At 35.2% G+C, this 13,785-nt stretch overlaps 2 protein-coding genes across 5 annotated transcripts in view; both read right to left on the bottom strand.

The window, feature by feature from the left end:
- LCORL (ligand dependent nuclear receptor corepressor like) overlaps positions 1–13,785 on the bottom strand; it is a gene marked incomplete at both ends in the record, with an annotated part of 176,002 nt that overhangs the window by 74,280 nt on the left and 87,937 nt on the right. The window lies entirely within an intron of this gene.
- LOC307061207 (GTP-binding nuclear protein Ran-like) lies at positions 1,251–1,895 on the bottom strand (the record flags this gene model as incomplete). The annotated part of the gene is made up of 1 exon (XM_079716254.1): positions 1,251–1,895. Exon 1 carries the CDS (start codon positions 1,890–1,892, stop codon positions 1,251–1,253), a length of 642 nt encoding a protein of 213 aa, XP_079572380.1. The 5' UTR covers positions 1,893–1,895.

Below are 13,785 nucleotides of genomic sequence, written 5' to 3' on the forward strand. Positions count from 1 at the left end.
AATCTATGACTTTTTAAATTTTCTGCTTCAATGATTATTTCCCCCTTATCATGTCTTCTACATCCCTGCTTTCTCCCTCTGTGCTAACCTCTCCCCTGTTCCCTGGCCAATTGGTTAACTAGTACTTTATTTCATGGCCTTTTCCAAAGAAAAAACTTCTTTTTCTATTTATTTTTTAGTCTTAATGTTTTTCTGTCTTCCACCTTAATAATTTTTGCTTTTATCTTTATTATTTCCTTCCTTGTTCATTATTCTGATTTACTTTGAGTTTTTTTTTTTTTTTCAGGAGCGCCTTGTGGCTTGTGGGATCTTAGTTCCCTGACCAGGGATTGAACCCGTGGCTCCCTGCAGTGGAAGCAGAGAGTCCTTATCACTGGATTGCCAGGGAATTCCTATTTTGTGATTTTTTTCCCTAGCTTTTTTTGATGGGAATTTAACTTATTCTCATTCTGTAGTTTTTACTGATAAAAATATTAAAGGCCAAATCTTTTCCTAATCACTGTTTTAATTATATCCCCTAGATTCTTACATGTATTTTTTCATTATTAGTATATTTTAAAGAGATCCTATACTTTTTTTCTTCCCTTTCACACTAAAGTTGTTTAAAAGAATGTTTACATTGTAGGTGCATAGGACTTAATTTTTTGCTGTTGTTATTCATTTCTATCTTTATGGCATTATGATTTAAAAAAAGCTTTTTTTTGGTACTGTTTCTACTTTATGAACTTCTCAGGATTTCTTTTTGACTTTGTATATAAATTTTTTGTGAATGTTCTATGTACACTTGAGAAAAAAGAATAGTTCATATTACCTGAGGATAGAGTTATACCCATAAACTACCCCTTACTATTATTTTAGGGTTTCTACTATATATCCTTACTTATTTTATTTATTTATTTTATTTGAAATACAACTTTATTCTAACTGAAAAGAAATGGGAATGACCGTAACAAACAAGATTCCACCACTGAATACTGTGATGTGACTGTAGCAGTCTTATATTTGAAACTCAAGGAGGAAACAACTGTGTTCCAAAACACCTAAATATGCAGGTCCAAAAAAAATGAAGGTTTTTCTTTTTTAACTGCCACATTCACTCTGAAGCTCATTCATCTCCTTCAGCATCCCAAAGATTAAGCACATGTTCTGCTTAGCTATATAATAAAGTGGCAAACATGCTGCACCACTGACATCACAGGACAGTTGCCTATAAAACTAGACTTCTGACACTGGGCTCCAGCTTCACTTTCTCACAGGTCATCATCTTCATCCGGGAGGGCAGTTGTCTGAGTAGCCTCTAGATCGTGCTCATACTGTGCTGCCAACGCTGGGTCCATGACCACCTCTGGCAGGGCGAGAGCAGGCATGGCGACGAACTCCAAGTTAGAGTCTCCGATCAGTTTTCTAGCAAGCCAGAGGAAGGGCTTTGCAAAGCTGTAGTTACTTTTGGCAGAAATGTCATAGTACTGAAGATTCTTCTTTCGGTGTAAGACAATTGACTTTGCCTTAACCCTTCTGTTCTTAATACCCACTTTGTTGCCACACAACACGATGGGGATGTTCTCACACACTTGTACTAGATCTCTATGCACGTTCTTGTAAGTAACTCTCGATGTTACATCAAACATTATAATGGCACACTGAGCTTGGATATAATAGCCATCTCTCAGTCCACCAAATTTCTCCTGACCAGCTGTATCCCATACATTGAACTGAATAGGTCCTCTGCTGGTATGGAACACAAAGGGATGGACCTCAACACCCAAGGTAGCTACATACTTCTTCTCAAATTCACCACTCGGATGACGTTTCACAAATGTAGTTTTACCAGTACCACCATCACCAACCAATACAAGTTTGAACTGAACTTGGGGTTCTCCTTGGGCAGTCATTGTTATGTTACTCCTCCCGGCTGCCTCCCGCTGCCACCGCCGGGACGTCCCGATCCCCGGCCCCGCGGCCCCTGCCTTGGCCTCCTCCTTACTTATTTTAGATCCACTTTACCGATCTAGGACTGAAAGTAACATGTTAATACTCCTGAGGTGCTTGTCCTTTACTCTGAATTCTCTCAAGTTTCTGCTTTATGAAGTTCACTGCTATATTATTTGACACAAATATTAATAAATATTATTTATGAGTTAAGGCCCTTAACAAAGTTTTTTGTCCTCAAGACAACCAATGTAATTTGGTATGCAAGAGAAATATTTTGAGTATTTCACATTTAATTGTACAGACTATTTTTTAAAATGTCTAACCCAAGGGTTAAATTTTCATAAATTAAAACAATTTTATTCCTTCATCAAGGGCATTCTTAAGTGTAACAGACCTTTCTTTTTACTACAATGTGTGCGGTGCTGAAGAACACAAGGACTACCAGGTATAGTTTAGTGCCACTGGTTTGACTCATGCTGGGGTACCAGTAATTTTAACCAACATTGCTCTTGCACCATCAGTTTTAAGGTCAACACAGCAAAAGTGGCAAGTAACATCTTAGAATCATATTTTATAAAGTTTTGACCTTGCAGATTCCTTCAATGAGTCTTAGAGACCCAAGAGTTCCATGTACAACACTTGGAGAACCACCAAACTTAGTATATTTTTAACCCATAATAAATAGTACACTGGAAGGCAATATAGAAGAATGGTTGGAAATACATCATTGTAGTCAGATACACCTGGAATCAAATTTCAGCTCTGCTGATTACAAGCTGTATAACATTGTGTAAGTTACTTTATAAGCTATAATTTATCTGTAAAGCAGTTTTACTAATAGTGTCTAAAGGAGTTGCTTCAAGGATTAAATGAACTAATGTATAGAGAGTGCTTACCCAGTGCTTATCACATATTCCTCAAAAAGCAGTAGCCTAATTACATAATTTTTATATAAGGCAACTATTTTCTAACAATCCCTATCAGGAGAAAAAAATCAAAGACAATAATTTGGGAAATCTCCCTAGACCAAAAACTTTAAAAATGAGCAAAATACTTGAAGCATTAAATTCCTAGAATTTCAGGATGTAGAATTTCAGATGCCAGCAAATTTTGACATTTTCACTTTAATAGCCTTTTTAAAAAAATTGACTTTTTAACTTTATCTTTTCTATTTTATCTTTGCCTATTATTTCACAAGTTTTGTTGATATCTTCTGTGTCTGCCTTTCTCCTAATTATTTAGGGTCACTTTATTTTATTTTTTATTTTATTTATTTTTGGCTGTGTTGGGTCTTCATTGCTGTGCGTGGGCTTTCTCTAGTTGCGGTGAGCAGGAGTTACTCTTTGATGCGGTGTACAGGCTTCTTATTGCGGTGGCTTCTCTTGCTGTGGAGCACGGGCTCTAGGTGCGTGGGCTTCAGTAGCTGCAGCACACGGGCTCAGTAGTTGTGGTTCGCGGGCTCTAGAGCGCAGGCTCAGTAGTTGTGGCACACGGGCTTAGTTACTCCGCAGAATGTGGGATCTTCCCAGACCAGGGCACGAACCCGTGTCCCCTGCACTGGCAGGTGGATTCTTAACCACTGCACCACCAGGGAAGTCCCTTAGGGTTACTTAAAAAAAAAAAAAACTCCTTCACTTAGATGCTCCGCTGACTTATTAAATTTCAAATCTTTTTCTTAATATAAAAATTTAAGGCTATAAATCTCCTTCTACCAAATCTTATAAGGCTTATATAAGAGCTTTAAAATGTATTTTTAATATTATTTAGTGCCAAATATATCCTGATAGCCATTAGGATTCCTTCTTTATCCCATAAATTACTTAAAAATATCATAATATTTCCATATACATAAACTTATTCCATTAAAGTTATCTTTTTTGTTACTGATTGCCATCTTAACTGAACTGTATCAAGAAATATGGTCTGTGTGATATCAGTTTTTACTTGTTGATAACTTCTTGGGCTTCCCTGGTGGCGCAGTGGTTGGGGGTCCGCCTGCCGATGCAGGGGACGTGGGTTCGTGCCCCGGTCTGGGAGGATCCCACGTGCCGCGGAGCAGCTGGGCCTGTGAGCCATGGCCGCTGAGCCTGCACGTCTGGAGCCTGTGCTCCACAACGGGAGAGGCCACTGCAGTGAGAGGCCCGAGTAATGCAAAGGGAAAAAAAAGAAAAAAAAAAGTTTAAGATAACTTTTTAATGGCACAAAATGCAGTCAGTTTTTATAAAACTTTGAGTATACTTGAAAACATGTTTACAAGGTTTCGAAATTTGCAATGATTAGGTTTGGGGCTCTATGTATGTCCATTACCTCAAACTTATTAACTATGTTCTTCAAATCTTCTTTCTTCTCATTAACATTAGGTCTGTTGGACTTAACAAGATTTTAAACTCCCTATGACGTTCTCCTTGTACTTTTGATAATTTTTGCATCATATTTTCAGGCTGTGTTATTCTGACACACATATTCACAATTGTCATGGTTTTCTGGTGAAACAGTACCTTTTATCATAATATAAAAATCCAATTAATTTTTAATACTTCTCTCTGTCTTTATAAGTCATTACGTTTGATGTTATACATTGTTATGCATATTTGGTCAGGCTTTTACTACTGTGTATTCTTTTATAAAGAACATATAGGTGGATTTGAATTTTTAATCTATCTAATAATCAATGTCTTAATTGGAGAACTCGTACTACATCTATTTAAATAACTAGTATTTCTATTTATTCCTTTTTTTTTTTTTTTTTTTTGCGGTACGCGGGCCTCTCACTACTGTGGCCTCTCCCGCCGTGGAGCACAGGTTCCAGATGCGCAGGCCCAGCAGCCATGACCCACGGGCCCAGCCGCTCCGTGGCATGCGGGATCCTCCCAGACCGGGGCACGAACCCGTGTCCCCTGCATTGGCAGGCAGACTCCCAACCACTGCGCCACCAGGGAAGCCCTAGTATTTCTATTTATCCCTATTTTTTGCTTTTATAGGTCCTAATTTTTCTTTTGAAAGAATTTTTCCATGTATTTTCCCTCTTCTACTGGTTTGAAACTAGTATCTCTAGAGCTATTCTTTCATTACTTAGCCCCCAAAATTTCAGATGCATTATTTTTCCTTGTCAAGGAGAGTCTGAAGTTAATAAATATACTTGCTCTATTAAAAAGGGCTGTACAGTGCTTTAATTCCACTCATACCACTCTAGATTTACATGCTCTTGTTTTCAGGTAATGGGATTTATTAATCCCACAAGTAGCTATTATTTTTATTATCTTATGCAATCAGTTTTTCTTTAGATTTACTTCAATGTTTACCAATTCGTACTTTCACTCCTCCTTACATTTCAGACTTTCTTTTCAAGATTGTTTTAGTTTTTCCTCAAGTATAACCCTCAAAGGGTTTTTTGGTTGTGGTTTTGTTTTAAGTCTATTGGAGGTAAAGTTTCTGTTTTCCGTTTTTTGGGTTTTTTTTGTGGTATGCAGGCCTCTCACTGTTGTGGACTCTCCCGTTGAGGAGCACAGGCTCCGGACGTGCAGGCTCAGCGGCCATGGCTCACAGGCCTAGCCGCTCCGTGGCATGTGGGATCTTCCCGGACTGGGCACAAACCCGTGTCCCCTGCATTGGCAGGTGGACTCTCAACCACTGCGCCACCAGGGAAACCCCTGTTTTCCATTTTTTTAACGTGCAAACAAATTTGTTTCTTGAAAGAGCTTTTACCAGATCCTAAGTTGATAGTCAGTTTCTTTTGTAGGAGTCCATTTCTGCTTAGAAAGCAGCTGTCAGTCTGTTATTCAACTGTAAGTAATCAGTCCTGTACTTCTGGCTGTTATCAACATTTTCTCTTGCTCTGCAGTCTTCAACTAAGTCTGATGTGAATTTATTTTCACTCATCCTGTTAGGTAACACTAGGATCCCTGAATATGATTCATGTCTTTCATAAATTCTAGAAAATTCTCTGGTAGTATCTCTTTAAATATTGCCTCTCTTAAATTCTATTTATAATCCCCACCTTAAATTCTGATTAGGGCTCCCCTGGTGGCGCAGTGGTTGAGAGTCCGCCTGCCGATGCAGGGGACATGGGTTTGTGCCCCAGTCCGGGAAGATCCCACATGCCGCGGAGCGGCTGGGCCCCTGAGCCATGGCCACTGAGTCTGCGCATCCAGAGCTCCACAGTGGATTTTTTTATTTTATTTTTTATACATGTTGGGTAGTTTATGATAGTCTCTAGCTTTTACTCATGCTTTTAATTTTAAACTTCATATTTCTTTAAATAGATTAAAACATACCCTTTTTATATCCTTATCTTTTAATTACAAAATCCAGTCTTTGAAGGTTGGTTCTGATTCTTTATTATTTCTGCCAACAATTATAAACTGTTTGCTTATGTGTTTTATGATTTATTTTATTTTGGGGGGAATGAATTCATTTTTTAAAGAACTATATTTGGGACTATTTTGAAAACAAAGATGATTAAAAAAAAATTTTTATTGTGGTAAAATACACATAATGTAAAATTTACCATCTTAACCATTTTAAGTGTATAGTTTAGTTCAGTGGTATTATATACATTTATAATGTTGTACAACCTTCACCACAATCCATCTCCATAATTTTTCATCTTATAAAACTGAAACTATACCCATTAAACAATAATCTCTCATCCTCCTCCACTCACAGCAACCGCAATTCTACTTTCTGTCTCTATGATTTTGACTACTCCAACTACCTCATATATAAGTGGAATCACACAGTATTTGTCATTTTGTGACTGGTTTATTTCACTTAGTGTAATATCCTCCTCAAGGTTCCACCATGTTTAAGTATATGTCAGAATTTTCCCCCTTTTAAGGGTGACTAATATTCCATTGTATATATACACTACATTTTGCTTATCCATTCTTCTGTCCATGGACAACTGGGTTGCTTCCAATGCAAGATGGTTTTAAATTAAATTCTAGATTTTTGAATTAGTTTGAATTCAGATTCTTAAACCCTGTGGCAATTAGTCAATGGCTAAAAATTACCAGGGGAGATTTTCTCCTTTTGGATACAGGTATATATTCTTGCTCTCTATTTTAAGTTTTGATTTTTAATCTAGGATTTTTCATTGTTTCTTTAATGAGAGTTTCATATTTCTAATCGTCTATATTTCCAGAATCAAGAAACCAAATCTTCCTTGGTTATAAAATTCCTTGTCATTTCAAAAATAAATACTTCTTTAACAATTCATTTAAAAAACAAGTTATTCATATGCCTTACGTTTAAAAGATATAATTCACGTAAACATACAGAATTATCTCTTTAGATAGTTTAAATATACTAAGGTGATTTATGTTATCTACCTTAAATAACCTTTGAAGCTTAATGATGTAGTGAGGCATGTAAACTTCCTAGGGGAACATTCTGAGCAGCTCTAACCCTGTGGAAAAATTTTAAGTCTAAATGTAGAATAATAAGCAAAAGAGCAAATTATTTTTCAATGTTGTCATATCTCATGACAATTCCTGGAGATTTAGTGTTGAATTCTCATAGTAAAGGGTAGAGTTGGTTAAATCCCCACAGTAAAACTCTCCTTGGGGCCGAGTTACTCATCCTGACAAAAAGCACTCTTTGCTATCTTTTTGATATGCCTCTATGTTTCAACATTAAGTAAGATCTGAAAAGCCTATGGGAACCAGAAAGTAAAAATCAGATTAAGGGAAAAAAATCTATGATATGCTTTCAGAATCTTTCCTTCCTTAAGAAAACTAAAAAGCAGATGATATTAGAGAACTTTCAGAATAAAGAATCCAGTATATATAGTCTATGCCTTCTTAAAAACTAAGATCACCTGTTTCTTTGAAAACGTCGTTAAAATTGATAACCTCTAACCAGGATGCCAAGAAAGAGTGGCAAGACACAAGTTACAAAAACAGAAATGAAAAAAAAGCCATCAAAATTGATCTCATGAATATTAAAAGGATGATAAATAAACATTATGAACAACTTCATACCCACAAATATGATAACTTACACGAAACAGACCAATTATTTGAAAGACACAATCTGGCAAAACACACACAAAGAAATACATAACATGGGTAAGCTTATATCTGTTAAAAATGAATGAATAATCACCTTTCAAAGCAGAAAGCACCAACCCAGATGGTTTCACTGGTGAATTCTATCAAGTATTAGGGAAGAAATTACACCAATACCCTACCACCTCTTCCAGAGAATAGAAGAGGTGGGAGTACTTACCAATTCATTCTAAGGTCAGCATTATAGTAATACAAAAGAAAGATAAAGCAACAGAGCAATATCTCTCATGAAAATAAATTTAAAAATCTTGCTAAATACTAGCAAATCGAATCCAACAATGTACAAATGGAATTGTACACAATGACCAAGTGGAATTTATTTCAGGTATACAAAGCAGATTCAACATTTGAAAACCAATTAATGTAATCGAGTACATCAACAGGCTAAGAAGAAAAATCATATGATCACCTCAACTGATGCAGAAAAAGCATCTGACAAAACCTAACACTCATTCATAATAAAAACTCAGCAAACCAGGAACAGAGAACTTCTTCAACTTGATAAATAACATCTACAAAAACCTAAAACTAACATCATACTTAATGGTGAAAAACTAGATATCTTCCCCCCTAAGATCAGGAACAAGGTAAGGATGCCCCCTCTTATCACACCTATTCAGCATCATAATGGAAGCTCTAGGTAACATAATAAAAAGCTCTAGGTAACAAGAAAAAACAACAAGACATATACATACGGGGAATAAAGAAATAAAACTGTTCACAGATAACATGATTGTCTATATGAAAGAATCAACAAAAAAATTCCTGGATATGAATACAGTGAGAAGTTTGACAAAGAGTTACAAGATATAAAGAAGAACCAAACAGAGATGAAAAATACAATTTAACTGAAATGAAAATTACACTACTAGAAGAAAACAACAGTACATTAATGATACAAAGGAACAGATTAGTGAGCTGAAAGACAAAAGCAGTGGAAATCACTGAAGCTGAACCGAAGAAAGAAAAGAAATGAGGGCAGTTTAAAAGACCCCTGGCACAACATCAAGTGTACGTACAGTCCCACTAGAGGGGTCCCAGAGGAGATGAGAGAGAAAAAGGGGCAGAAGACATAATAGCTAAAAAATTCATTAATATGGGAAAGGTCCAGGAAGCAGAGAGTCCCATACAGGATCAACCCAAAGAGGACCACACCAAGACACATTGTAATTATAATGGCAAAAATTAAAAATAAAGAGAGAATATTAAAAGCAGCAAGGGAAAAGCAACAAATTATATAAGGGAACATTCATTCAGCTACCAGCTGACTTTTCAGCAGAAACTCTACAGGCCAGAAGGGAGTGGCATGATATATTTAGAGTAATGAAAGGGAAAAACCTACAACCAAGAATACTCTACACAGCAAGGCTTTCATTCATATTTGATGGAGAGATTAAAAGTTTTAGAGACAAACAAAAGCTAAGAGTTCAGCTTCACCAAATCAGCTTTATAAGAAATGTTAAAGGCACTTCTCTAAATGAAAAAGAGGCCACAGCTGGAAACATGAAAATTATGAAAGGAAAATCTCACTAGTAAACGCAAATATACAGTAAAAGTAGTAAATCAACCATGTACAAAGCTAGTAGGAAGGTTAAAAGACAAAAATCATCTATACCCCTAATTAGTAATTAAGGGTACACGAATAGAAAGATGTAAAATATGATTCAAAAACTAACCATGGGGGGAGGGGAGTAAAAATACTGGGGTATTAAAAATGAGTTTGAAATTAAGAGATCAGCAACTTAAAACAAATAATACACACACACACACACACACACACACACACACACACACACACACACCTACCTCATGGTAATCACAAATCAAAATAGATACACAGACGAAAAAGAGAAAGGAATCCAAACATAACACTAAAGACAGTCATCACATCACAAAGAAGAGAAAAAAAGGAACAAAAAAGAACTATAAAACCAACCCCAAAACAGCTAACAAAATGGCAATAAATACATACTTATCAATAATTACTTGACACACACTGACTGAAAGTGCGAGGATGGAAAAAGGTATTCCATGAAAACAGAAATCAAAAGAAAGCTGGAGCAGCAATACTTGTATCAGACAAAATAGATTTTAAAACAAAGACTGTAGCAAGAGACAAAGAAGGACATCACACAATAATCAATGGATCAATCCAAGAAGAAGATATAACAATTATAAACATATATGCACCCAACAGAGGAACAACTAAATACATAAAGCAAATATTAACAGTCATAAAGGGAGAAATTGACGGTAACACAGTAACAGTAGGGACTTTAACACCCCACTTACATCAATAGACAGATCATCCAGACAGAGAATCAACAAGGAAACTGGCCTTAAATGACACATTAGATCAAGTGAACTTAACAGATATATATATATAGAACTTCCCATCCAAAAGCAACAATATATACTCTTTTCAAGTGCACATGGCATTCTGCAGGATAGATCACATGCTAGGCCACAAAACAAACCTTGGTAAACATAAGAAAACTGAAATCATATCAAACATCTTTTCCAACCACAATGCTATGACACTAGAAATCAACTACAAGAAAAAAAACTGCAAGAAACACAAACATGTGGAAGCTAAACAATGTGCTAGTAAACAACCAATGAATCACTGAAGAAATCAAAGAACAACAAAAAATACATAGAGACAAATGAAAATGAAAACACAATGATCCAAAATCTATGGGATGCAGCAAAAGCAATTCTAAGAGGGAAGTAAGTGATACAAGTGTAACTCAGGAACCAAGAAAAAAAAATCTCAAATAACAATCTAACCTCACATCTAAAGGAACCAGAAAAAGGAGAACAAACAAATCCTATAAACAGAAGACAAGAAATCATAAAGATGAGAGCAGAAATAAATGAAATAGAAACTTAAAAAACAATAGAAAAGATCAATGAAAATAAGAGCAGGTTCTTTGAAAAAATAAACAAAATTGATAAACCTTTACTCAGACACATAAGAAAAAAGGAGAGCAGGCCCAAATCAATAAAATAAGAGCTGAAAAAGGAGAAGTAACAACCAACACCACAGAAGTACAAAGGATCATAACAGATTCCTATGAAAAACTATATGCCAGTAAAATGGACAACCTAGAAGAAATGGACAAACTCATAGAAATGTACAATCTCCCTATACTGAACCAGGAAGAAACAGAAAATATGAACAGACCAGTAATGAAATTGGATCAGTAATAAAAAAAAACTTCCAACAATGCTGTTCATAGCAGCAACAATGCTGTTTAATAGCCAAGATTTGGAAGTCACCCAAGTGTCCACCAACAGATGAGTGGATAAATAAGATGTGGTATATATATATAATGGAATACACTCAGCCATAAAAGAAGAATGAAATTTTGCTACTTCCAACAATGTGGATGGACCTGGAAGGTATTATGCTTAGCGAAATGAGACAGAGAAAGAGAAATACTGTATGCTATTACTTATATGTCGAATCTAAAAAATAAAACAAATGAATGAATATAACAAATCAGAAACAGACTCACAGATATAGAGAACAAACTAGTGATTATTAATGGGGAGAGGGAAGGGGGTGGGGCAGGGTAGGGATTAAGAGGTACAAACTACTATGTATGAAATAAATAAGCTACAATGATATATTGTTCAATGTAGGGAATATAGCCAATATGCTTTAAGTTGAAATGGAGTATAATCTATAAAAATTTTGCATCATTATGTTGTATAACTGAAACTAATACAGTATTATAAATCAACTACACCTCAATAAAAATAAAAGAAAAAAGTCTATTAGGGTGAACATAAGATTATTCTCATTTTAACTTATTGATTTGAGGAATCAAGCCAATAATAAGGTTACTAGGTCATGGATTATTATTTAGATTATTATTCTTTCAGTATACTTTTGGATTCAATAGATTAATACAGCATTTAGAACTGTTGTCTATATATTCATTAGAGGATGATAATTTTTCAGATTTTGAACCAGTTACTTTTATTCTGAAAATGCACTGACAATGTTCATATTATTCTGTACTCTAAAAAAAAAAATTACATATAACATTGTTTGGAAAAATTAAAAAACAAAAAATCCTGGAACTAATAATAGCAAGGTTGCAGGATACAAGGTGAATATACAAAAGTCAATTATCTTCCTATACACCACCAATGAACAAGTGGAATTTGAAACATAATGCAATTTACATTAGCGCCCTTTTAATGAAGTACTTAGGTATAAAGCTAAGAAAATATATACAAGATCTATATAAGGAAAACCACAAACAGATGAAAGAAATCAAAGAACTGAATAAATGGAGAGACATCCCATGTTCACAGATAGAAACTCAATATTGTTAAGATGTCAGTTCTCCCCAACTTTATAGATTCAATGTAATCCTAATCAAAATCCCACAATACTTTGTGGGTATTGACAAACTGATTCTTAAGTTTATATAGAAAGGTGAAGGACACAGATTAGCCAACACAATAGCAAAAAAGAGCCAAATTGGAGAACTACCAACCTCAAGACTTATTATAAAGCTACAGTAATCAAGACAGTATGATAATGAGCTCAAACAGAGAAATAGATCAGTGAAACAGAATAGAGCGCCCAGAAATAGACCCACACAAACAAGAGTCAACTGATCTTTGATAAAGGAGCAACAGTAATCAAATGGAGAAAGGTCTGTCTCTAAGAAATGATGGTGGAACAACCAAACAACCACAGGCAAAGAAAGAACCTAGACAAAGACCTTGTATTTTTCACAAAAATGAACTCAAAATAGGTCATACACCTAAATGTAAAACACAGAACTATAAAACCACAAGAAGACAACATAGGAAAAACTCTTGGTGTCTTTGGGTTTGGCAAAGACTTTTTAGATAAAACAACAAAAGCATGATGCATGAAAAAATTTGATAAAGTAGACTTTTAAAATTAAAGGTTTTTAATCTGTGAAAGACTCAACTTAAGAGAATGGAAAGACAAGCCACAGACTGAAAGAAAATATTTATAAAACAGTTACCTGATAAAGGGCTTTTATGTCCAAAATATATAAACTCAACAATGAGAAAATGAAAAACTGATTAAAAAATGGGCAAAAGATCTGAACAGATTATCTCACCCAAGAAGATATGCAGATAGCAAATAAGTATATAAAAAGAACTGTAAATTAAAGAACTGTAAATTAAAACAATAAAAAGATACCACCACACACCTATTAGAATGTCTAAAATCCAAAACACTGACAACAGCAAATGCTGGTGAGGATGTGGAGCAAAAGGAATTCTCATTCATTCCAGATGGAAATGCAAATTGGTATAGCCACACTGGAAGATAGTTTGGCAGCTTCTTAACAAAGCTAAAGTCTTACCACAGGATCCAGGAATTGCGCTCCTATGTATTTACCCAAATGAGCTGAAAACTTATGTCTGCATATAAACTAGTGAATGTTTATAGCAGCTTTATTTATAATTGCTAAAAATTGGAAGCAAACAAAATGTCCTTCAACAGGTTAATAGATAAACAAAACTGTGGTATATCCACAGCATGGAACATCATTCAGTAATAAAAAGAAATGAGCTATCTACCAAGCTACGAAAAGACAAAGAGGAACTTTAAATGCACATTACTAAGTGAAAGAAGCCAATCTAAAAAGGCTATATACTGTATGATTCCAACTATATATGACATTCTGGAAAAGGCAAAACTATGGAGACAGTGTTTGACACAAGTTGGGGCATGGGGTAGAAGGATGAATAAGTGGAGTACAGAGGATTTTCACAGTAGTGA

Source organism: Hyperoodon ampullatus (genome assembly GCF_949752795.1).
Source record: "Hyperoodon ampullatus genome assembly, chromosome: 1".
NCBI lineage: Eukaryota > Metazoa > Chordata > Mammalia > Artiodactyla > Ziphiidae > Hyperoodon > Hyperoodon ampullatus.